Source organism: Vespa crabro, chromosome 1 (assembly GCF_910589235.1).
Source record: "Vespa crabro chromosome 1, iyVesCrab1.2, whole genome shotgun sequence".
Taxonomy (NCBI): domain Eukaryota; kingdom Metazoa; phylum Arthropoda; class Insecta; order Hymenoptera; family Vespidae; genus Vespa; species Vespa crabro.
The window spans coordinates 5,664,596-5,691,739 of record NC_060955.1 but is presented as its reverse complement, the minus strand read 5'-3'; the positions used below and the strand labels follow the sequence as shown (position 1 = coordinate 5,691,739).

General features: G+C 34.6%; 2 protein-coding genes across 9 annotated transcripts; one reads left to right on the top strand and one right to left on the bottom strand.

Moving 5' to 3' along the window:
- Window positions 1-136: 136 nt before the first annotated feature.
- Window positions 137-21,072, bottom strand: LOC124428579 (aminopeptidase N-like). Of its 4 annotated transcripts, none has more exons than XM_046972827.1 (15): window positions 20,962-21,072; window positions 5,931-6,300; window positions 4,439-4,737; window positions 3,595-3,753; window positions 3,202-3,501; window positions 2,901-3,084; window positions 2,670-2,826; window positions 2,520-2,601; window positions 2,261-2,444; window positions 1,992-2,199; window positions 1,600-1,877; window positions 1,311-1,510; window positions 932-1,243; window positions 769-850; window positions 137-693 (listed from the first exon to the last, which is right to left on the bottom strand). In XM_046972827.1, the coding sequence occupies exons 2-15, from the start codon at window positions 6,285-6,287 to the stop codon at window positions 544-546; spliced, it is 2,952 nt and encodes a 983-aa protein (XP_046828783.1). In that variant the 5' UTR covers window positions 6,288-6,300; window positions 20,962-21,072; the 3' UTR covers window positions 137-543. The 4 variants fall into 4 exon arrangements, with proteins under 4 accessions (XP_046828783.1, XP_046828774.1, XP_046828791.1 ...); XM_046972818.1 differs by lacking the exon at window positions 20,962-21,072 and adding an exon at window positions 8,221-8,374; XM_046972835.1 differs by lacking the exon at window positions 20,962-21,072 and adding an exon at window positions 7,794-8,209.
- LOC124428621 (organic cation transporter protein) lies at window positions 12,257-19,265 on the top strand. Of its 5 annotated transcripts, none has more exons than XM_046972881.1 (3): window positions 12,257-12,707; window positions 16,463-16,556; window positions 16,690-19,265. In XM_046972881.1, exon 3 carries the CDS (start codon window positions 16,902-16,904, stop codon window positions 18,582-18,584), a length of 1,683 nt encoding a protein of 560 aa, XP_046828837.1. In that variant the 5' UTR covers window positions 12,257-12,707; window positions 16,463-16,556; window positions 16,690-16,901; the 3' UTR covers window positions 18,585-19,265. The 5 variants fall into 5 exon arrangements, with proteins under 5 accessions (XP_046828837.1, XP_046828841.1, XP_046828851.1 ...); XM_046972885.1 differs by lacking the exon at window positions 12,257-12,707 and adding an exon at window positions 12,778-13,095; XM_046972895.1 differs by lacking the exon at window positions 12,257-12,707 and adding an exon at window positions 15,222-15,410.
- Window positions 21,073-27,144: the final 6,072 nt, after the last annotated feature.

The window sequence follows — 27,144 nt, the reverse complement described above, 5'->3', positions numbered from 1 at the left end:
CTCTCATCACTTTCTTTATCCAATGAATTTGTCCATAATATTATCCGTATATTCGATGAAATCTATCTGTATATTCGTGAAAATCAAGATATCTGGAATTGTATCGAAAGGATATATAAAAAGACGAAGGAAGAAATACTGTGGCTAATGATATATTATGTTTTTTAACAATCATCCATTGCTTTACTATTTATTTCTCATTATGTTTCACGATTATTCATAAATCATCAGCCTCTTTTATATCCACATTGACGTATATTCTAAATGTTATTTGTATAATACACATATTAATATCGCGCACATATTTACAGATACATATAAAAACGCTTACATATTATACTCTCTTGCGAACTTATTTAATTCGACAAATTTTCTTTTGAGTAGCATACGTTTAACTAGAGTAAGAGAGATGCGAATTGCGGAGATGTTTAGAATGTTCTATAGTTTCATAGATTTAACAACGTATCTCGCAAATTCTCAATTTTAAACGAGATATCGAATGATGATCGATATATCATATTTTTAATAATAATTTGACCCAAGTTACGCTGTGTTTCTTTGCAACCAATCGCGTATCGTCGCGTAATTATTGTCTAACCATTTTATGTTTGCTTCAGCTTGCTCTACAGCCTGTTGAACGGTTCTGGTTGCACTGCCCAGTTCATCTTTGTTCTCCGTTATGAAATCGATTAACTGTAAAAAAAATATAGAAATTATTTAGAGACGCAAAATAATATGAAAATAAACAATTGGAATTATGGAACTTACGTCTTTAAGTTCGTATTTCGTGTTGATGCCTCTAGTTGCTGACTTGACGATATTGTTTATCAAAACTAAAGAAGTACCGAAACTAAAAGAAAGATAGAAAGTATTAATGAATAATCGTATCGACGATAAGAAAATTGTAAAGACGGACAATTCAAAAACATACTATTCTCTTAAACGGGCCCATTTGTTTCTGAGGTAGTTGAAGGCTAGAGGATGACCGATAATGTTTCTAGCTACAGATCCAAAGACTCTCGTTGCGTCTTGCTTTCTAATGCCAGAATTCTCTGTAACCGCCCAATCCAAATATCTGCTCAACATCCAAACTTCTCGGCTACATCCAAGGGCCTGTAAGAGCAAGTCCTTCTCGGAACCCACATTGGTATTTAAATATCTTTGCCAAGCAAATTCCCATTCGACTTGACTACCCGCTCGTATAGCGGTACAATAGACCACACTCTTCAAATTTGGTGAAATTCTAAATTCAAAAACGATAATTTTATTTTCTTCGAGTAAAAGAAGAAAACAACAAGTTTATTACTTACGGATTATTTGTATCCGGATCAGGCATTTTACGCCAATTGTAGAATTGATTAACTGCATTATCAACGCAATCATCGTGGCCAAAAGTACATGCCCAATTAAGAACGTCTATCCTCGTAAATACTGTTAATTGCGGATCACCAGGCTTGTCCGTAAAGCCAACTTGCTTGTATACATTATCCAAAAGCTTCAAAGTATAAATCTGAAGGAGTAATTTTACTTCGTTAAAGAGATTTATTCGGTGACGAGAAATCGAGAAACGTTATTAAAATTGTATATCTCTTTACATACCCTGAACTTATCGTAACCAGGTAGCATTATCAACATATCATCTAAATAATTCAATGCAGTCAGAGCAGCTTTCCAAGGCAAATATTCGCTTTCGTGTGCCAAATAAGAAGTAACGTCTAAAGCAATTGCGTAATCGAGCTTGCCTGCTCTGGCTAAATTAAGAGCATCATCGATCAATTGAGCTCTATTAATTGTCGATATATCTCTAAAATTATCCTTATTCAATTGTTTTATTATCAATTGCCAGTTCGTCCTATCGTAATTAACTCGATAGTAACCTGTAAAATTTATTTATCCTATTTATCATTTAAATTCTTTAAGGTATTAAACTTTATAATACCTTAATTTCATTAAGGTATTGTGAATTAAGTTAAAGAAAAATATAAAATTACCAGTTTCCAAGACATTGAAAATCATCCATTGATGTGCACTAGTATTTAAATTTGGCAAAACGATCGAACGTTCTGCTTTCATCCAATGATTGGGCTGAGTTCGATTGAAATTTAATTCCTTTTCGTTCGTGTATGTAATAGGAATCCACCAGAGTGGTTCAGGTTCCATCATGGTAATCATAGTACTATTTTGTAGCATGAAGCGTTCCTAAAGATTATATCAAAGTTACTATAAATATTCATGATTTCACAAAGATAAATAAACCAACCTGGGTGAGAGTAGCATCACCATTTAGATAATTTCGCATTACGGTAACAACAGGGAAACCAGTTTGAAGGGTCCACGTATCCATAATTTGTTGGATCGTAATAGAAGGATCCAAAACTTTATCTTTATGAGCTTGTTTCGTAAGCGCATTCCACAAATCGTTTTGCTCGGCACTTTGATAAGCTCTAAGTATTATCGATAAAAGTTTTTTTTTAGCTATTCTTTCTATTTCAAATAACTTTAAGAAGATATTTACTTACTTTTCGGTTAAATAATTTGTAAGTCCTCGCTTGAAAACATCTGTCGTAAGAAAATGGTCCATCATCCTTAGGATAGAAGCACCTGTAAACGTGACGATTAATATAATCACTTTTGAAATTTTCAAATAATGTATTTCAATCGTCGAGCACCTTTCTCGTAGGAAATTCTATCAAAAATTTCACTGATCTCATCCGGATGTCCAACTTCTATCGATATAGGATGAGAAGATTGTAAAGCATCTAATCCAAAGACGGATTGCAAATCGTTAACCACAAATTGTTCTAAAACTTTCCACGTTGGTTCTACCTGAAAAATCGTAACGAAATCTTTCATAAAAACGAAATAAATAAAAAAAAAAGATATTTATTTTGAAAATTCACCGCATTCATTCCGATGTATTCGACGTAACTGGCAAAGCCTTCATTCAGCCAAAGATCCGACCACCAACTTGGTGTAACCAAATTTCCAAACCATTGATGGGCTAATTCGTGAGCCACCACTGTTGCTACTCTTTGTAAATTGCTACTTGTTGACACTCGCTCTTGATATAACATCGCCGTTTCTCTGTAACCATATTTAACAGATCATCATCCATATTATGAAGGTTCTCCAATTAAAGAGAAACTATTAAAAAGATTCTCGAATTACCAATAGCTCGGAAAAAACTTCCACGTTGGTTACCTGTAAGTGATCAATCCCCAATTCTCCATAGCTCCGGCTGAAAAATCAGGTAACGCAACCATATCCATTTTTGGAAGAGGAAACTTTATCTTGAAATAATCCTCATAATATTCCAGTATTTTCGGGCCGATATCCAAACTATAATGAGATTGGTTAATGGCCTCCTTGCGCGCCCAGACACTAAAGTTTCGAGACTCCGATTTTAACATTTCAAAGTCGGAAACTATAAAAGCTACCAAATAAGTAGACATTGGTACGGATTGCTCGTAATGATCCCACTCGTACGTAGGAAGACCAGGCCTAATGATAACAATAATAAATAATTAAATGATTTTCTTACTTTTTATAAATTATCTAATAATTCGAGAATAATATCAAAATGAAAAAACTCACATTGGCTCGGGTTGTCCTTTCCTTGGCATATTTGAAATAGACGTCATGTTTCTGGGCCGACCTATGCTGATCTGGAATTTGGCTTTCATGGCTGGCTCGTCGAAACAGGGAAAGGCACGGCGAGCGTCCGTTGCTTGAAATTGTGTCGTGGCAATCCATCTATAATTCAAGGGTCATGAAACCTTCGGTAAATGTTCATCAGAAGAAAAAGATGTTCTTAACGTTTCACGAATAAATGCAATCTTCCTCTTCTTTCCTTCGGGCTAAAACTCTTTTAACGGAAACGAAACGATCTTCTTTCAAAATTTCTAAAGAGATGTATAGCACTATAGCAAACTCAAAAGTTAACTAATTTTTTACGAGATCATTTCGAGTAGAAATAGGGTCAATGAACCTGATATTTTCCTTTTCACTCGACTCCTTTACATACGACCGGAGAAAGTATGACATACATATACGCATACTATTTGCGATGTGAAACCGATGAAACTTTTGATCGAGGATTGCCTTTCGTAACTCGAATATTTCTTCGCATCCGTTTCGAATCATTAAATTTTTATCATTGCGACGAGTATTTATATTAGTAGAGTTAATCTTGGCTGATATTTAACGATCGTATAAATCGAATGGAATAATATTAACTCGATTTCTTGAGAGAGGATTATAGTAAGAAAAGCTTCTTATCAAGCAATTCATATCAACCTACTCGATATACTACATATATACTACTTTAAATATCGAAGATTAATCGAATCGATCGCCTTTAAGTGGCCGAGAAAGGAAAAGGAAGAAAGGTAAAACTCGTTCACGATAGAAATGAACGAAAGGAATTAGTATAAGTTACCTCGTTTGATTGCCGACGGTATAGGAGCTTCTGTAGAAACCTTGAAGGTAGTCGTTCAGCTGGCCAACGAACTTGAGATGCACCACGTATTGCTTACCCTCCTTCAACGTGTCCGACGTTTTAATCACATGAAATTGCCTTTCGGTGTCGTTCTTTTGCTCGACAATTGTGATCGGCTTTGTTCTATTATTGGACAGAGAGAATTCTCGTATACTTGTAAGGGACTCGTCGATCTTCATGTCGGTCGCATGAAGGGTTACATTTTTCGTATTTTCCGTTACGTTCACTACGATAGTCACCTGAAAACATACAACTGTTTTATTTTCCAAATTTAATACTATCGAAAGTTCGCGTAAGTTTGTAATAATCGACGATATTATTCCCTTAAAAATTCATTAAATATGATTATAAAAGTCAAACATAATCTGTTATAAAATAATATAATTGTTAATGACAAAAAAATAATTTTTGTTATTGAACTTGTCACGTTTAATGAAATACTACGAATTACATGAGAATATTTCACAATGATCTTACAATAAAGGATTTCCTACTTTGGACGGTCTCACGATAATATGTAAGTTAATAGGATCACTTTCTTTTTCTTTCTTAATTTCTTTCTCTTGTTCTCTTTCTCGTTATTTTTAAAATCATCGATTGAATACTAAAATCATTGATCAAATACTATCGAAAAGAATCCAAGAAAATCTCCAAACAAAATCAGTCTTTCTAACGGTCAATGACACTTTTCTTTTCTCATTGTTAACTGGCACTGTTGGATGAGAAATGAACCGGCATTCCTTACTTTCTAATTGTGATCGGCCAGCCGATAGTTTCGAATAGATACTTTCACCATTGGGCCTTGAAGTTATCGTACATTACGCGTTTTCGTCTTCGCTACTATTGCAATTACTTTTATAGCCTAGAGAAAGAGAGAGAGAGAGAGAGAGAGAGAGAGAGAGAGAGAGAAGGTGAAATGAGAGATGAGGATAACGAAATGATGAAAAGGGAAGAAACGCTCGAAGCCGAATGGCAGAACAAAAATTCAATTGCCTGTTGAAATTGAATTTGCGAATCGAGGGATATATATCCATCTATCCATCCATCCATCCATCTATCTATCTATCTTTCTATCTATCTATCTATTCATCTATCTATGGATTTAGCTTTGTTCGTGACAAAGTAAAAATATGACATCTCCGTGCAACACATCGTAAAACGTTCGAACTTATAAAAATGATCAGTCAAAAAGCTCTATGGATTCTACGTGGAAAAATTCTTTGAAGGTTCTAACACGTTCGACATCGATTTATAATCTCGATGGAGAAAAGGCAGAAATGTAATAGTCTATATTTACATCGTCGTCAGTCAAAAAGGAAAAGAAACATGAGGCCTTTCTAACGTTTTCTCTCTTAGCTATGTATTAGGTAATCATCCGGTTCGTCTTTCCTTTTGATATGTAAATTTATTCGAGTATCAACGTTATACGTACCTCACCGTTGAAAGTGAAATTTCCTTCCCATATGAAGGGTACCAGTCGTAACTCGTAAGAATCCGGTACGATCGATTTCGGTAATCTGACGTCGATTTTCTTCTTGCTTGCCGAGTTATCAGAAAATGCCCTTCCAGTTTGATGATCAAAATTATTTAGAGAAGTTTCGCACGATTTAATTTTTTCTTCAAGGCAGGGAGCATAATGATAAACCAAAAGCCCGGTCACTACCAAAGAAATGAGAAAGAAGGCACCGAGAAGGAAAGCACCGCAACGAGAGATCGTGCAGCCTTTCGTTCGTCCAAATGTTGTTGTGTGTGCATCCATCATTGCCAAAACCTCATGAGACTGGGTCATATCATGTGTGGACCTATAAATGAGAAAGATGATTTATCATTTCTTCCTTAACTACAACCAAAGAAACAGTGCAACCATTTAAACACAGTAGTAATTAGGTTTTCTTTTTATATATCCGATTTATTTCGCACTGACAATGGGAAAGCTTCAGGAAAAAAAAAGAAACAACAATTTTACTTCGCAATCAATACGATCTAATGTATTTTTTTTTTTTTCATGAGAGCAAAAAATAACAATAGCTGATTGGCACTCTTAAGGTTCGACTATAAAACTATGTTTTTTGGATCGTCATCTAAAACAGGTTAAGGTAAGCAATCATTATGAGTAATTTCACGTGCTACGGAGAACGTGTCAAGGATAAGGAATATAAGGAAAGGAGGATTTGTTCTTTGCCGTTTTTATTCGTCAGAGATTCACAGAACTGAGACATGACTAATCGATAAATGTGTGTTAATCATTTAGCTGAAATGCAATTGACTTCTGGATTTATTTAACAACTTATGATCATTTACGAAATTTTTATCGAAATAATAAAAATATTATATTATTGGTTCAATTATATTCTCGTCGGCGTTTATATAAACATCAGCTTATATATATACTAGCATACACGTGATATTTTATATCATGAGTCAAAAGAAAAATGTAGTATCTTTCAATAAAATTTTCCACTCGATGACAAGGCCTTAAGGTTTCTTAAATATAAAAATAAAAGTGTAAATCGTTTCCTCATCGAGTCCAAAGGATACGTTTAAACGATACGTTCTACAATTGTACAATCCAAAATGAAGTTTTTTCAAAGCTTTTTTTTCAGGAATGAATAGTGATGCAAAATCGTCGAGCGAAAAGTGTACGTTGGCCAGAGAATTTAACGTTAATCTCAACGTCCCTTCCGGGCAGATTTACACAACGTAATTAAATTACTGCAAGCGACCAAACAAAGATTGCATATTCGAGATAGGGAAAGAGAAAGAGAGAGAGAGAGCGAGAGAGAGAGAGAGAGAGAGAGAGAGGAAACGGTTGGATTGCTTTAAGCACTTCAACTCGTTGTCATGTTAATTCATGTTTTGAGTTTTGCAGGTTTTTCTACGCTAAAACATAGTTTCCTTTTTACTTTTTTTAACGGGACATTACAAAATTTTAATGACGTAAGATTGACGAAGATAAAACGTGTTGATTAATAACAATCAATAGAAGAAGCAGTAAATGACTTAAGCGCTATAAACAAAGATTAGATATTGTAAGCTCTAATACCGCCAGACTAATTAAGAAATTGCAGTTTAGTGCACACAATATTGTTAAACTCCACGATAAGCATTTTATTTTCCAGGAGTATGTGTTAACGAAAAAAGCCAACGATATAGCAAAAACAATGTTGATTCGTATGTCTTTATCTCTTGCAAAGAAAATGAGTTATTTTATAAATAGATACTATAGACGATGATGCGCGTTCGTGTAGTAATTAGTGACATTTCAACGTTCTAGAAATTCTATACTAATATGTACTTTGTTTTTTCCTCTCTCTTCACAACATTCTCCTTTACCTCCTCCTTTCCTCTCTTCCTGCTTTTGTTTTTCTATCATCCTAGGACATTTCAAATTGCCGGTGATGTCAACAACAGAAAGTAAAATCGAAGATATACGTATTTCGACGAGGCAACACAGTGCAGATATAAATACACGAGAATAATTAAAATAATTCATTGACTGTTTATCGAACACAGTCAATCAATTATTATTTCACTTCGAAATGAATCACAATCTCCAAATTAGTCGGTACTTTGTCGAAACGAAATAAGTTAATTAATTTAGAACGATAAAGTCACTGGATTTTTCGTTCGATCCACTAAAGGATAGAAAATTTTATACAACGATTTCGATGATTTTCGACCGTTTCGAAAAAGGAAACGAACACCGATATAAGAAGACTCACTTCCTTCCCACGAGAGGCTGGCACAAATTCGTTCCGTCCTAGGAGAATTCGTTTCAATGATCGAGAGAACGATAATCAGGATCAGACGCGAAAGACACCTCCGCTCAGCTCGATGCTCCGCGCGCAACTGCCAAGGACGGGAGCTGTAATCCGGCTTCATACTTCTTCCTCCTTCCTCTCCTTGCCATCCAAGTTTCCTGCTTGCCCATCGCGGTATCGCTTTCCGTTCCTAGCATCCTTCCACCTGCATACCATCTTCCGGATAACCGTAAGAAGCCCTACGATCGATTTCCTGCAGGATGCGATACTGCATACGATCTCATTCGATACTCTTTACTTCTGAGAATCTCTACATTTTCCTCGTACTTTCCATCAATTTGTACGAAGAAACCGTTCATTTTTTTTTGGAAAATATCTTTCATCGGGAATTTCGTATCGTTTCGATAATTTAATCAAAGTAAATATTTCAAAGGGATTACTCGGGATTTTGATTTGTATTTTCGTCAAATATTCGACGATTGACTAAATAATATCGACAGCATCAAACACAATGAAGATATATGTTTGGCTTTGTATACAATGCTTCGACTAACTAGAGTCCTTTGATTCTGTTTTCCAATAATCACTGAAAAGACAAATTAATTGCATCTAAATTAATTCTATTTTACCGAATCTGTCTCGGAATTGTTATCCTCTTATAAATTTACCGAGACCGATGATGAAATTGTGAATAATAAATAAAATTATAATATCTTTTCTTATGATTCTATTAAAACTCTTCAACGCTCAATGCATTTGCAAAGTTTTATGTGAAAAATTTTCTCGATTACAATTCTTGTTTGATTTTTATAATCAAAGGATTATTTATTTAGATAATATCATTATTATTTAATATCATTATTATATTTAATATCATTATTTTTTTATAATATCATTATTGTTACAAACTTATTATTTTAAGTGAATACAGGACTAATATTAGCATTTATTCATCGAAGAGATTTTCCTATTGGTACAAAAATTATATATTTTTCAATATATACAATAAATTATTTACCAAAAACCAAGTCATATATTGAACAAACATTGTTTTGCTTCTATATCTTCTTATGGAATGATACTGACATAATTTTTATAATCTTTTTATAGAGAACATGCAAGAAAATTAGTCTAACTCAGATCTCTCAACAAATTGCATGTTCCGTTACTGTTACGGTATATGTATATATTAAGTTCTCATGCGAGCTATTTTGTAAAAATTGACGATTATACCTTGCCTGATGTCAGCTATTTCTTCGATTATTGCGCGCAAATGATGCGACTTGAAGGGCATAGAATATTAAACCAAGCATAAAACGCCAATGCGATAAATCGAACGAAGGGACAATTTTTCCTTAATATACTTTTTTCTTCCCGTATTTTTCGCTGAAATCACGTTTCTAGCGAGGGGTAGTGAGCACTCTTAAAGAGGATCTATCATTTTCGTGCGGAAATTGAAATCTTCATTTAATTATAGATAAATACATGCATCAATTTTATGTACGAAGAAAATGTTTTGATATTTTATTGTTTCATAATTCACTATTGTCATAGGTAATTTCGATTATTCATTGTGGTCTGATGTTACTTCATTATAAAAACGTTATATATCTGGTGAACAAAAGCGTCTCGATATGAATGATAATTTTTTCCTACTTTATGGAGAAAAACTACTATGAACGAAGAAATGAGTCACAGTATACACGTATAATTAACGATGCTTGTCATCCGCAAAAAATTATTTTGCGCGTTGACTCATTATTCCGACGATGGAAGAGGATCGATACATTGTCCTGATCTTCGTTCCATCGTCACTCATTCGTATAATATATGTATATATCTATAAAAATACGTACTTATTCGCATATCTTATATCTTTATGTCCCCGATATAATTTTTATAATCATTGTAAATGAATTTAGTTGCATAGAAATGCAAAGCCAATGACTGATTTATGCTAATAAAAACATACGTAAAAAGAATTCCTATTGAATTTTCTTGCGTTCATTCTCTTCGTAGTTTTAATCATAAGGATCCGTAAAAGTTTTCGAACTAGAAACGTTTCAAAAACCTTGAACATAACAATGTGTGCGAAAGCTTCGAATTGAAAACTGTTTTCTAACTCCTTTGATTTCGAAATTCTTTCAAATACAAACTTATATTCAACTTTTGGTAAAATATCTTTTCTAACGCTTAAATAATAATAATGTTAGAAAGATAGATAATTTTTATTACACGGTAAACAATATTGGCGTTAAGATATGATAACATAATTGCAAAATTAATAATTAGTTCAAACTTGGAAAGCAAGTATATGTCGTAAAGCTTCGATAATTTGATCAGAAGGATTAAAGGGTTTAGATGGAAGCGTGCGTTCGAGTTAGTTGATAATCATTCTAAATTAACCAATTGTTGCTGCGACGACTGGTGATATGCGACTCGTCATGCAGGAGAGCAACGTTATTGAATCTCGTAGAAATTTGTGACATGTCCAGAAGGGTAAGAGAGAAAGAAAGAGAAGATTGCGAGAGAAGAAACGAATTCGATTATGGTAATGACCGTGATTGCATTATCCAAGTTTCTTCTCTCGTTCTTTTTATCATCTAATCGATGTCTACGATTATCCTTGTTCGTTCGAAGAACATCGAACGGGTACAACGAAAGGATCGCTTTTATCGTTTCGATAGGTAAGCCGGTAATCGAATTTCTTCGGGAAGCTCTCGAAATCTGGATAGGGGCGACTTGAAAATCCTCGTCGCGTGTAATCCGATACCGAAAGGAACGCGGACATTACGATCGGATCGAGTTCCATCATTGTGGTATACCCTTACCGAACACGAAACACCACCATTCATTGTATCCGCCAATCGCTCGTGCGTAAGAGAAAGGAAACGAACGTAACTTATCGTATATATATATATACGTTTATGTGTTGAGTAAACATTATTTTCTTTATAAAAAAAAAGGATAAAGCTTAAAATCTCATTTTCTTGAAATTTGCAAATGAGAGATAATTCTTCCGTAGTCGATTAGAAAAATTAAAATACGAAATGTCAATTATCTCTATAGGTATTATTTTGCCGCCAGACAAACGGTAAACTCAGCTTGTATCTGTTACCAGCTCGTATCATTATCCACTTGGCACACGCACGCTGACTTCCTCCTTGCGCCTCGTATATGCTCGTAAACTAAATCGTATAATTGGATGACGAATGAGTTACCTCTTGTGTCAACTTGTCCCTCGAACGAATAACTCGATCTTCTATACATGCCGACGAGTTCTAATCACTTTCAGGAATGAGCCCATTTCAGGAATCGAACAACTTCTATTTATTTTTCTATTGCTTCTCGTCGAACGGTTTATTCATACGTATTTTAATAGAATACGATTATAACCTTCGCAGATAAGAGGTTGTATTTAGAACGGCTTCACATACCGTTAAATGAGAATTTTTTCATCTCTTCTTTTCCGATGATAAGCGAGATAAAAATCTACGTAATACCGTTTCTACAGGGAGTGCGTGCAGTAACCGGTATGAAGTAATTAATGTATTCGCACGGTACTTTTAAACCGAACGCGTTCAGCTTAACGAAACGTGAAATAATTTAGATTTGCTTCGATGCCAGCAACCTTCAAAATATTCATCCGTGTTTCATTGCGATTGCATTCGATTTAACCTATGAAGTCTTACTTCCTCAATTATTCTTGTTTCATCGTTTTTCTCTAATCTTGTATTCAAGAATTTGCATAATATGCAAACCATCCTATCTACTTTAGTAAGTATAAATCTTTAATTCGAATAAACCTGTACGTACTGAGTTACGTTTGACTTCAGCGCTCTACTGAATCATTGTTGATTTAACTAGTCATTTTTCTTTTACTCTTAAACGACAAAACAGGAAAGAAATCAAATTGAATCTTTACTTTGTCGGATTGTTTCTTTTTCTTCCATTGTTCAAAATGAATGTATTTTTCATATGTAATAATATTATTTGGAAAAGAATTACCTTCCTAGTTTAAAATTAATGTACAAAATGATGATTACATGCGATAAGGAGCTAAAAAAAGAAGACAATATCATAACTGATAAGGGTGTACAATTGTCAAACAAACATGTATAAGTATATACCAAAGGTTATACGTGACAGAGTATAAATCTAGAAATGATATTTTCCAAAATTTCGACGAACCAATTGAGAAACGTGACTCGCCGAAGAAAGCGCTACTTTCCTGTTGTTTCAGAAACATTGGAATGCAGTACTAAATTCGTTCACCAGAGTGCTCAAAAGCTCCGAAGCTTCGAAAGCTCAGAGTGTCTGCAGAACGATGTCGAGCTTTTAACCGTTCGCCTTTCGTCTTCTTCTTCTTTAATTTCAACTTCATTTTCTTATTTCTTACGTAACACAATCACACAAATCCAACGTGACATTTAAGACATCCAAACATAGTAAGTAAAATTCTCTATTTTTTTCATTTCCAAAAAATAAATCAGTATTCATCATAAAAACGTCTTAAATTTCCGGAGATAAAACAAAAATGACACTTCGTTTTCACATATGACTGCATTATCGTATCGCGAGAATTCGATAAAACGGCGCGATAATAATACGAAACAGAGACGTAATCGTATGAAAGGAAGGAAAAAGAAGGTTTCCGCATTTTATCGCGATGGTAGGAGCCAAAGCTTCCCGTACTCGCTATTTCTTAGAACTCTTTGCTATTCGATAGAAGCATTAAATGTTTTTCCTCAGTCGTGTTTCTCCGGCGCCAGGCAGTCGGCAAACCGGATAGCTCGGGACGAATAGCATACAGTACAGTTTGAGCTTCTTCGTACGGTATGTATTTACGTATCTTTCTCTGTGCGTGTGTATATATTACGTACTAATACACTGAAAGGAAAGACGAAATCCATTTAAGCATATTGGATCACTGAGCTCTGCTTGGTGTTAGCCAGTCTGCAGGTGGTCCCCCCTTTTAAAAATCCAATATTCCTTCGATTTCCCGCTCTTCTCTCTTACTACTACTACGGCGACGACGTAACGACAACGATCGTCCTCTCGTTAGCAACTGATTCATTCGCCTTCAATCGTTTGTCTGATGAGCAAGAACTCGTTTCAAAACTTCGTTCGTACCTCGTCCATTTCAAACAGAATAATTTACTCAGAGTTTTCGATTCGCTGTTTAAAGTTTTAAACGGCAGAAATATTCAATCTCGTCGATTCACATCGACGATAACTTTCAGAGGAGAAACTATTATCGTTGATGCGGAACGTTTTTCTTGCGGCGTTCGTAATTATCGAGTAAACGTTCTAATGGCTTTCAAGAGACAGAGACAAAGAAAATAGAAATAAAGAGAGAGAAAGAGAGAGAAAGAGAGAGAGAGAGAGAGTGATAAAGACAGAAAGAGAGGAAGAGAGAAAGAGAAAGGCAAACAGAAAAGATCCTTCGTAAATTCAGTTAATGGGATTGATCTACTTTTCCTCTTCTACCTCAAGGTACGAACCACGATAAAAAGCATCTCCCCAACCCTTCGATTTCGATCGTTTTAATTTCAATGAACTTTTATTACATTGTAAACGTTCTCTCTTTTCTCTCAATACTAAGAATACTAACTGAAAGTGAACAAACGAGCAAGTTTCTTTTGAAGAAACGATCCTAGGTAATTTGAATAATTAATAGCGAGAGTCACTCGTTGAGAATCGAAATCCTTGAACGAGTAGGATCGGTCGAGCAACGAAGCAAATGGAATCGCATTGTTTACCGTTAAATGTCCTCTCGGCTCTCTTTTATCCTGGCAATTTCAAGCTCTCAGCACGAATGGACGTATAACTGCTTAGTATCGTCGTACGGCGTCCATCTTCGAGCTTTTGCGAATGTATATACTATATGTATATATATGTATATATATATATATATGTATATGTATATATATGTATATATATATGTATATATATATATATGTATATATATATATATATACATATATATGTATATACCTTGCCAAGGATGTGATAATCACCTCGTTTACGAGAAGACTTTATGGAAGCAGAAAACCGTAACTTCGACGCTCTCTCGACATATTTTATATGAATATCAGACAACCGTTGCTCCTTAATGTCAACCTTCTACATTTTACGTTCATTGTCGATTTTTTCCTTTTTATCTCTCGTATTTTCGACGAAAATCCTGATGATTTCAAAAATTATTCATTCCTTGATATTTTCAGAACTGAAATACTCGGCATATACTTTCACTTTCATTTTTACGAACTCGATCTATCTTGAAGCAAGTTTTTCTTTTCCTTTCTAATATCTAAATAAAATAGCTTTCAAATATTTGTAACTTTATTATGTTTTCTTATAATTTACCATTTTTTTTTTTTTTTATATGCAGATTCTTTCTTTCGCGAAGATTCAAAAACAGTTCCAGTTAATCTCGAATTATCGAGCAATGACCGATATAGAGGCAGCATGCACTCACTCTCCATAACTATATCGAGCAACATAATCATTGAATACACTCGTGCACCTGCCGTCTCTCCCCGTCGAACGCAAGTTATCTGACAGCAGTCATCTCGTCGTTCAGAACATTTTATGCTGACGAAACTGACAGCAGGCACGTGTATCATCAAGTTAAAAGAGTCATCGTTTAAGAGCACAATTGACGTCTAATGTCAAGGTCGAATTTTGAAAGATGTTAATAATCAAAGAGAAGTCGACCGTTCGAGTTATTTAAGACGACTAGCGTTTTTGCGGTTCGTTTATCAAATCTCTCATCACGTATACGCATGTAGGTTCAAATATGATACATATGCATGAATACGCTCACATTGATAAACGAAATTATCATTGCCTAGTCAATTACTGAATGGAACAATAGAGAAATATGTATAACTACTAGCCAGTTCTTCGCAATATGGACAGAAAGAAAAGAACTGAGGAAGAAAGAGGTCAGCAAATGACTTGTATACGTCACATTTTCCACTTCTCTACAACATAAGTTCATTGACATTTAAAGCCAGTTTTGCTGCAGACTCTTGAGAAATATGTACATCAGTAAATGTACGTCCGCTCTTCCACGGAGTAACGGATCGGAGTAAACCTTGCTCGAGACTCACTGTTACCATTGGAGTTACTACCGATATATTACGGTTATATATACTATGTTATATTATGGTTATATATACTATATGTACTACGATTATATATACGTTTGACAAGCATACTAAGTGCGTGAAAAATGTTGAATCGAGTGAATAAATGGAGATCGTATAGGAAAACTGGTTCGAACGTTTAGCCGACTCTTGGATAGTGAGCTGGATAAGAATCAAATTTATAATACTTCTTATAAATGATAGTGTGACGTATTAATTAATTGCTAGTGTATTCAGTGACTCAATTGAACACTTCTCTGAGAAGTGGGAATATTTTTAAAGTCAAACATTCAGATTCATTTTTCTTTATCACTGTTTTTTTTTTGTTTTCTAGTTAAGAATCTTCGAAGCTGAAGCATCTCAAGTTATTTATTTAGATGACGTTATTAAAATGCATCGACGATAACAGCCATTTGTACAACGAAACGATCTATTCGAATTTACTGGCATCGTTTTATTTAGTACCATGAACTATTTTAAAATAAATCGAGGCTCGTCATTAAATGAGAATACTTTCTTACCAAAGTATTACGACACAATGACAACGGACGTTGATCCCGCCTCTCTTTTTATCTTTTCCCTCATTGCCTCCTCTTTTTCGTATCTCGGTGAAAAAACGCCGATAATCAGGTTTCTATAAAAACTTCTGTCGATTATCTAATTCGTTCAATGCCTCGTTCGAACGTTGCACGTTTTCTCTTTAATCGTCGAACTGTGAAATAGAAAGGAATGTTTACACACCTCGCGAAGAGGTCTTTGTATTAATGCATGACATTGTTACGCTTGAGCTGACTCAATGTCCGCTACATTTTAATATACAAAAACAGCTGTCTTTAAAGACAGTATTGACTATACGGCTTTCGAAATCATATTCATAATCAACCTCCTACACGAATATAAATTTAATCTATTACCGCGAAAAATTAATTCTCATCGCTTATTCGACTCTCATGTATATTTGTAATAAATTTATACAAAAAGAAAAAATATATTAAAGGATAGATCATACTCAGTTTTATGCTAATATGAATTATTTCTCTTTTTTTCAGAATTGAATGTTCTTAACATTCTTTTACCAAGGATTCGATTATCGTACTTTTTTACTATAATGACTACGTTTGTTTTATCGTTCCTTATATTTTGGTATGTATGTGTATTGATAAATACCTAATTATTATAGAAAATGTTATAGTTAAAAGTATGTTATCATTTATCACAAGTAAATATTTCTGATAAAATAATATAATAGTCTCATTAATTCGTCTGTCTTTTGTAGAATGTGGAAGTACTCACTAAATACGACGTAAAATAATCTACTTTACGTATTGCAAGGACGGCGAGCTTTTCTGTATTAAAAAAAGAAAAAGATATCTTGACAGAGTCTTTAGTTCGTCAAGCCCGTCAGTTGTACGGTAACGGTAGAACAAGACGGTTTCGAAACGTTTCTCTAGAATCGGTTCGCTTATTATTGATTATACTTTCAACGAGATGGCGAGTGTCGATAATGATTTGGAGGAGCTTATGGGGCATCTCGGAGAATTTGGGAGATATCAATTCTGGCAATTCTCTTTACACATCGTTGGAGCTTTGACTGCTGGTTTACATATGTTAACTTTATTGACTGTTGCTGCAGTACCTGCTCACAAATGCGTTATACCAGCCATCAAATCCACTCTCATAGATACATTAAACGATTCGTTGGTTGTAGCGAACATAAATAACACGATCATTATATCAGAGCCATCGGACACTTGTAATTATCTGGACGAATTTAATGTAACAAAAAAGTGCGAATTTTGGACATATGACACGGAATATTTCAAATCGTCACGTGGTATGGAGTGGAATTTCGTTTGTTCGCGTAGATGGATGGGTGCAATGGCACAGTCGGCATATATGTTCGGTGTGTTTGTTGGTGCTGTGACCTTGGGTAGTCTCGCCGATAAATACGGAAGGAAGATAATCTTCTACGTCTCCGCGGTATTGCAACTGATACTCGGTACCATGGTCGCTTTGGTCAACGAGTATTACACTTTCCTTCTCGTGAGATTCCTCTACGGCATCTTTGGCTCAGCTGGCTCTTATATAACCGGATTTGTACTGACGATGGAACTGGTGGGAGCCTCAAAGAGGACTATCTGCGGAATAATGTTCCAATTCGCTTTCGCAACTGGTTTTATGTTAGTCGCTGTTTGGGGTGCTCTGATTAAGGATCGAACCTGGTTACAAATAATTTACGGACTACACAGTGCACTAATGCTAGGACACTGGTGGCTCATGGACGAATCCCCAAGATGGTTATGGGCTCAAGGCCGAGCAAAGGAGGCCGTAGAAATCGTGAAGAGAGCCTTAAAGATGAACGGGAATAACGTGAACTTGAAGAGCGGAAAATTTCTTGCAACTTCGAAGATAAAGCATAACTCCGAGGAAGATAAAACTCATAACGGATTTGATTTATTGAAAACTCCGAATCTTCGAAAGAAAACCTTGAACGTATGCCTTAACTGGTTCGCCAATTCAATTGTTTATTACGGCTTATCTTTGAATTCTGGAAATCTTGTAGGCAATCCTTATTTAATGCTCTTCTTGAGCGGCCTTGTCGAGCTACCATCGTATGTTATGCTAATATTCCTGATGGATCGTACTGGTAGAAGGTGTCTCGTCAGTACATTCATGTTAGTCGGCGGCCTTTGCTGTATATGTGCAGCTTTCGTCCCGAAGGAGGACAATATTGGAGCGACAGTGACAGCTGTTATAGTATTGTTCGGTAAGGCCTGTATCGCGGCATCCTTCGCAGTGATCTACAATTACACGGCCGAACTATTTCCCACGGTAGTGAGGAACACGGCCCTTGGTATTGGCTCCATGTGCGCTCGTCTCAGCGGTGCCCTAACGCCATTGATCATGCTCTTAGATTTTCTAGATCCGAAAGTACCAGCCACGTTGTTTGGTTTGGTAGCCTTGGCCTCTGGCTTCCTAGCTCTTTATTTACCAGAAACCGTAAATCAGCCGATGCCAGAGACAATCGAGGACGGTGAGAACTTCGGTAAACACGACACGTGCTTCACCACCTGCCTTGGCGATAGAAAGCACCATTATGTCGACACTTACGAAGTCACTCTTGATCAAATGACCGATAAAGAGGAAAAAGACAAATTAAATGAAACTTAATGTTGAACTGCATTTATATAAATTCTATTCAACGCATTTAAGTTCTTTTATCATCCTTTCTTTTCTCACGAAAAATTAATCTTGCGATAAGGCGTCATAAACTCGTCATGCCAATCTCATAAAATCATGTTAGCTTAAGAGTAATAATTCGAAACTTTGATCGGAATCATGTCGTATGAAGAAACACTTTCTTTCCCACTCTCATTTATCTTATAACATCTTAATTGGAATTTAATGGACGTATATTGATTACTTTGTTTGATAAAATCATTTGGATTTTATGGTCTGGCATCGTTCTACAATGCGTATATGATACGTGTAAATAAACGCGTATATGGCATGGTCTTTTTAAGATAATCAATGAGAATAACTAAAGTGCCTTTTATCTAATGACAATCCAAACTCGTTTTTATTACGATTGTAATAACGTTGTAACCGTCCTTTTTCTTTTCATATAAATCGAATAAAATATGAATAAAAAAAGGAGGGATTATCATTGAAATTATGTCCGACGATGCGACTTGCGAAAAACCGGTTTGGTTGGTTTTCGAATATTCAAATTGGGACCACTATTGTTGTTGTTTTCGCATAATTAATTTTTAGCGCAATTCTAATGACACATAGCGATCTATAAATATATCTATACACATACATACATAATATATATACATATACATTTAATATATTTTTATTATTAATATATATGGGAGCATGTCAATTTCTCAAAAACGATTTTTAGCAAATTATATATAATAACAATCAATCAAGATCGACTTTTAACAAATTACGAAGCATGCGAATACAAATTGTAACATAAAATTCTGTAAAATATATGTATTCGTATTAATTAATGATATATAAAATATGATTAAGTATGAAAAATAAATTTAAAGATATATATATAAAGATATATATATTAAAGATATATATATATATATATATATATATATATATATATATATATATTTGTACGTGCCTTGTACTGTATATTGATTTATTTAGGACTGCACTTCTACAAAATTACGCTGGCAGTGTTAAAGTTAAGGACAGAACGAGATAACGGAGCGAATAGAGCTTTAAAGCACTCCTATGACCTTAATCGCGCGAAATGCAATTCCAGGATGATCCCCTTATGAACTATCCTTTGACCAGCTGAAGCTATCTCGCTCACGTCTTATCCGTATGTAGGAGGCTAATGGAAAAAGTTGATCGTTTTGTGGTAGTGACCCAACGTTTTTCCAATCATAAAGTTTGGAAAAACGTTGGGTCACTACGGTAAACGCGGCTTGCCTCGCCGTTTTGATTTTTTTTTCTTTATCCTTTCCTGCCTGTCTATCTGTCTTACTCTATCTCTTCCTTCTTTTTATTACAAACATAACCGAGATATAAGTAATACAAAATATTTTATCGCAAAGATTTTTCGAGCGACACGATTGAAATGATTTTAACGCCGATTCATGTTACTAATAAATAAAACATTGTCTGAAACGGCAAACGTAATGCGTTTTATGCGAGCTCTGCACACGTTAAACATACTTTCCTCGCGATAGAGAATTTAGGTTATACCTTTCACTTGCGTTACGTACTACATCTATAGAGTTATTTTTATGGAATCATGCTTGATTGTTTTGTCGCGCCTTTATTAGTCTTAATGATATTGAGTTAAATTAATCGGTCGTCGATACGATGATTAATCTAAATCATTTCCAATAGAAAATATTGAAATCGTATGGAAAGATAATTGTCGGGAGCGTTAAAATATGTTTTTTTTTTTCTTTTGAAGAAGGGTTGTCCATAATTAAAACATATAATAAAATATCTATAATTAAACTGATGATTCTAATAAGTAACTTACACAATAACTATCCTCGGTGATTTGTTTTTTTCATTCAAAATCAACGATCCTTCGCGTTTCGTCGAGGTAAAACGTATCTTCTACATAATTATTCTATTCACGTACAAGTCCTGATAAAATGCGTGATGCACCGTGAATAATCTGACGACGTTAAACGTAAGAATGTATAGAATATATCTTGCACTGGCAGTCCTTTAAGTCAGTCACGTAAATATCGACTATATGTATTACTATTTGCAAACATCATTTGACGATATCGATCATTTGTTATTATTAATTATCGATATAATAGATAGTAATTAAAGAAATAATTGTAGTTGCCAATGTTTTCTCATATTTTTTTTGTTCATTTTACATTGTAAAACATGTAACTTATACAAAATATTTTTCTCTTCGTTAATGAAAGTAAGCCAAAAGGATTGGAAATATTAAAAAAAAAAAAAAAAAAAAAACGTCCACGGTAAAAAAATGTCTCTTTGTTATTTAAAATAGTCGTCGAAACAATAGAACAAATGCTCTCACCTGGAAGTTTCAATGCGCGTTTTGCTATACGCCGAGAATCCAGGAAAGTCTGTTCCAGGACACCCTGTAGCGGCTAGCGCGCGTCGTCAACTGAAACTGTGCGTGAGTTTGCGTGCCGGTTAAAATGCTGAAAACATTGCACAAGGCGCGCGCAACTCTATCAAATATTCGAGCTCTTTGTGTCTCGAGGGACTATCGACCTTCCTGAATCATCCCTGTGTTACTCCATGATCTCTATTGCTTCTCTTCTGACTACTCTTTTCCCCGATAATTTTCAACATTTCTTGATGTAAACGATAAAAAGGAGATCGGAATACCTTATGATTGGTTTTTATGCTTGAAACCGCCTTCCAATCGAGAGAACAATGGCTTTTAATTAAGAGAGACCTCTGATCGATTTGAGGACCGTCATTCGACCATACTATCTCCTTATTATATATTCCTCATCAGCGTAAGATCGATATTAATCCTTGATTAATTATCGAGATAGGTACGTCCGCATTTTTGAAAACCCCTCGATCGTTCAATTTAAATCAACGAAGCAATCTATCTTCTATTCGTCAACAAATTCACCCAGGATTTGACATAAAAAATAAATGATACCACGAGCATTCGGTTAAGTTACTATCGAATGATGAAACGTAAGTAACTATTGTGTCGCTGACTCTTTGGGTTATTGCGAAAAAGATAATTCAGCGAGAGAATACAGAAGGTAGAAAACAATGTTGAATCATTTTTATTCTTACACAGGAGTACGACGTTATCTTAACGTGTGAGTAATTTCCGTTCTTCTTCTTCGTTGCAACAAAGAATGTGACGAGTCTGATTCTCGTAAAAAGAAAAAGACAGATTTTCTTCGGATGATACGAAAGCAAATATATTTTGAAAATGGAAAGAAAAATTCCTTACAAAATATCTTGCTAATTGAAATTTCGTGTTGTTCTATTCTTCTATTAATATTAGTATCATTATTACTATTATTATTGTTATGATTACGATTATTATTATTATTATTATTATTATTATTATTATTATTATTATTATTATTATTATTATTATTATTATTATTATCATTATTATTATTATCGTTATTATTATTTTTATAGAAGTAAGTAAAAATAGAAAAAATAAAAAACTTAGGCAGAATGGCCGAGAGACCAGGAAACTTCAAGAAAGAAAAAGCTTTGATACCCTCACAATGCTTGCAAGAATCATCGAGAGCTGGAGCTTTCTTAATACTTTGTGCGCCATTTCATTAGCAACCTCTCTGTAGTTCTATGCTGAGGGGAGAATAAAGCGACAAAGGATATGTGATTATAACGTAAAACCGATGGTCCTCGTTAATTCGCAAATTAATCTTCAGCATGGCAAATAACAATCAAGAAGAATCTTCCTTTCTAAGAAGATTTACTTCAATTAAAAATATTTGTTATTCTTTATATTATTACAAGATGAATAAAAACAGGACAAGATCATTATCATCGTCGTTATTGTAAATTGTCATTATTTATATTTTTTCTAATCGTAAACTTTTTTCGAGACAACATTATTCTTTAATGTTGATACGAACTCATAGTATAAAAATGAGGATAAATAAGTAAACGTTGCTAAATAGGTGCGGTTAGACTAAACAGCATTTGTTTGCGAAACATTATATTATAGCTCCGTATTATATTCTTCGAAAAAGTAAAATGATAATCTATAGCTGTGTAATGGATCGTAAATAGAAAATTGTATGTGATTATAAATAGTTCGAAATACAGGGCTCCGTTTTAGAATTAAATAATAAGATCAGTAAGATCCATAAGATCTATAAGGTCCATAAGGTTCATAAGATTTCAAAGGAGAGAAAGAAAGAGATAGAAAAAAGATAAACAATGAAAACTCAATTCTTTTTATAATATAATATTGAACCCGCCATTGTGATTTATAAACATACTGCACTCCTGATTCCATTGATCAAGCAACAAATATCCGTAAATTTTTGATACAACGTCCTATTAAAGCATATTATTTAATCGAAAATCGAATATGTATCTAATTTATAATACACAGTATATGTGAGTAAATAAAGGTACTACGCATGGCATATATTGATCGTGTAACTCGCCCGGCCGAGTTTGCTTTTAATTATACGCTTCCAGTATCTCCGATGGAAGAAGCATCGATGCCGAAAAAAGCACATCATCTGGGGATAGCATGTCGTTTGAGATCGTTCCGCTTCGATTATGCGTAAGATGGAACTGGGAATTTGATGAAACGTATAATTATTTTAATAACGTCCCACTTTCATATATTAAAAATTGCTCTTTAAGTTGGTATCAAGAAGGAATTGAAATGATTAAAGAATAGAATATTTTCAAAGCTTTCTTATTTTAATTATTTATGTATAAAAACATTATATGATGCAAAAATAAATATTTTTAAAATAGTATGTATTGGCAGCTGGAAAATAATTATCGACCGTACATAGATTCAACAATAAAATATCACTTGAATTGATTATTTATTATTAGTATTTAGGAAAGACGGAAGATGGAAGATCTAGTGAAAAAGACGTTTTTATCAGCCGAGGTTTAATTCTGAAATGAATGTGAATTATTAAGCAGTCGATATTATACCGTACCATAATCTTATAGAATAGAAGATAATACTCTAAAATATTAAGTTTCTGCGTATCTATCAATGAAAATTATGCTCATTAAGGGGATTCTCTTTATATGCGTTTACAAGAGTTTATACTATGACTAATCTACCATTATTTATCAAGTTGTTAAGCCCGGAATATTTTATCATCGATCGGCAAAGTAGGGATCTACCAACTAATCGATTAAACGGGATTTTACTTTACCGACTGATTTTTAATCGATATAATAGGAAGCTACTATTACAGATCGGACTATTTATCAGTAAAAAGAAACAGGAATCTACTTTACCAACGATGTTACCAACTGATAAAACAGTGCTTTTCTATTCCTCATTCACTTTTAAAAATTTATAGGTGTATTTAAAAAATTTAACACTATTATGATTTTGTAATCATTTATAAAAATATAATATTTTTAATTTAAGAAATCAGATATTCGCATAAAGTCAGACATCTTAGTAGTAAGAAGATAGCCATCTGTATGTAGGTACGAATTTAAGTAATATATGTGAATTGCTTCTATGAAGTTAGACATTGACCTTTTAACTATATATATATATATATATATATATATATATATATATATATATATATATATATATATATATATATTCGCCCTTGAAAAATGGATGCTGAAATACGTAGAGCGTATCGAACATCGTAAACGATCCGTAGTTTAGCCGAGTTGTCAGCGATGCGTTTCATCCATAAAGAACACATTATTTTACCATAGCGAAAGGGTTAACGACGCTTTGAAGATGCGTTAATAAACTACATTTGCCAAGTTTGGCCGTTTATTTGGAAGATCACACGAGCGAGAAATGAAATCTTGCTAATTATGTTAATTTCATGGGATCATACGTCGCGTCGTGATAATCGCAAGCGTCTAATTAAAATTTCACGCTGAAAAGTTTGAAAAGGATCTTAATTCGATACTTGAATAAAACTTCGTGGCCAAAGTAAGACACTCTTCTTCCTTTCGGCTACACTCGTAGCCGTCGTTTTACGTCTAACTAACAAGGATATTCATTATATGTAAATTTATGTACTGGCTATGTCACATTCTACATATATGTATAACGAATGAAAAAGTAAATTAAATTTCTATTCAGATATTTATTTAAGCGTTGCGAGATTATACCAAGTAGATTTGCGAGATATTTTTTTGAATTCACGATTTTTTCAATTTTGTTCATATCTTTGATATTTTATACTTAACGAATAAATAAAGAAAAAAAAAAACTCCTCCACGAAGCATACATTCATATCATCTACCGTGAATTGAAATCGAGTTAATATCTGTCGAATAATTTTTTTAAATATCACAAAAATAGCGATCGAGCAAACGTGACCAATTAAGAATTTCCATAAAACCTATGAAAAAAAATGTTTTCCTACGTTCATAGGTCGCAGTATTTCGAAGGGAAGTATCGGCAGCTATTGCCCTTTAGATCTCGTACGGAATATCTTGATACTTCGGAAACGTGATAATGGTTTCTTTCCCCGTTCAATTCATAATTATCATACTTCGTGATTTAATCTTTCGATGATTCTTCTCTCTCTCTCTCTCTCTCTCTCTCTCTCTCTCTCTCTCTCTCTGTCTCTCTATCTCTTTTTGTCTTTTTGTTTCCACTTTTCAAATCATTATCATAGATGTGCTCGTTTCTCTCGTATGTATAGACTTGAGGAGAAGCAGATAGGACGCAGAAATCGAAGGACGGCCATTATTTTGCAATCAGACAGTGATCATTTTTCGAGATATTCAGATCAGCTGACTGATCGAAAGAAGAAATTAGCAAGAAGCTGAACGAAGCTTACTAGATACGATTTTCAGAAAGAGTATATATATATATATATATAAGCCTGAAGTTCTGAAAAAGTAAGAGTAGATGAAAAGAGTGAAAGACAACAAGTGAGAGTGAGAGAGAGAGAGAGAGAGAGAGAAAGAGAGAAAAAGAGAGAATGTTCGCAGTCCATTTGTTTTGATCGGATTTTCAAGTGTCTAGCGATCTCGCTGCCGTAAGCTCCCGCAGGTGTCGTCAGCCTCCATCGCGGATCTTAACGTCTCTATCGTCTTCCTACTAACTCTACTCTTACTACCAAACTTTATTTCTCTTTCTTCACCAGTTCTTCCCTCTTAACTGTCAGAACTTCAGAACGACATCTCTCGTCACTAATCTCAGCGAATATCCTTGTACTTTAGTTGTTTTACGTGTAAGATTTCGTTCCTTTTGAGACGGATACTGTATGCATGTGTGTGTGTGTGTGCACATGTGTGTATATAAAAGAAAGAAAAAAAGAAAAAGAGATAAAAAAGGAAGAAAAACTAAACGATAAGAAGAACTTTCCCTAGACTAGATGATATTACCATTTCCGTGAATCGCGGAAGATTGTTTCTCGATCGATTCTATTACGGGACCGATCGAAAAGTTAATCTTGATCTTTTTCCGACTTCGTTAAGTCAAAGTCACAAAGTAGTGAATGGTCGAAGGGAAGAGAGCTTAGGGGAATAGATTGTAAGGAGGGATAGAATGATGTTCTGAAGTTTAGAGTGTGTATAAAGCTGATGAGTTAAATATATATATATATATATATATACCCACACATACATATATATACAGATAGACAAGTGCGCACACAAGTCGAATTCACGCATTATGCGCAAGAGCGGATTGTGGCAGTCCACGATCCTAGTCAAGCAATGGAACTGTGGAGGGAAGCATGCAAGGATGGTAGCAACCCTAGAAATGCCAGTAGGCAACAAGGCTAGAACAGCTAGGTGGTTTCTGTGGTTTTCCACTCTAGTGATCGGATGAAAACCGGAACACGTTGGAACGAAAAAGAACGTTACTTTGTTAGAGTAATTACGCGTGGACGGTGTAGGTTTTAGGTTTTAGTATAATGCCTAACATTCGCTCTGATTCGCTATAACGTGGACACGTTAACGAGAACGATGATAGCAAACCACGGTGAACTCAGAGAGCTCGACCAATCCTAACAAAACCCACGTATAATTTCAAGGATCTCTTCTTTCCGAGAGTAGACTTTCGAAGATATTCGATTGCATGCTACCACAGAGGGGTAGGTACTCGAAAGGAAATGAAAATGGAAGAACGATCGTATGAGGATGGTGGAGAAGAAGGAATAGGGGAGTGGCGTCTGCATCAAAAGCAAGAGAAAAAGATGTGCTATCATCTTCTTCCTCTTCTTCCGCATTGGCTCCCTTTCTTCCTTCTTTCTTTTTCTCTTTTCCCCATAAACTGTGATCTTCGGCCGAAACTCGTTTTGCGAAGTGCACGAGTCAAGATCTTCGGATGTCTACAGAAAATGGAAGATGAACAGAGAAAGAGAAAGAGAGAGAGAGAGAGAGGAAAGAGTGGAGAGTAGAAGAACGAACGATCAAATGCTTCGCATGGCTTGCTTACCAAGATAATCTCTTTGCAGCGATCCGTACGTTAAAGGAAACGATTTGGCCGCTCGTGGTCTCCTCTCTTTCTCTTTCTTTCTCTCTCTCTCTCTCTCTCTCTCTCTCTCTC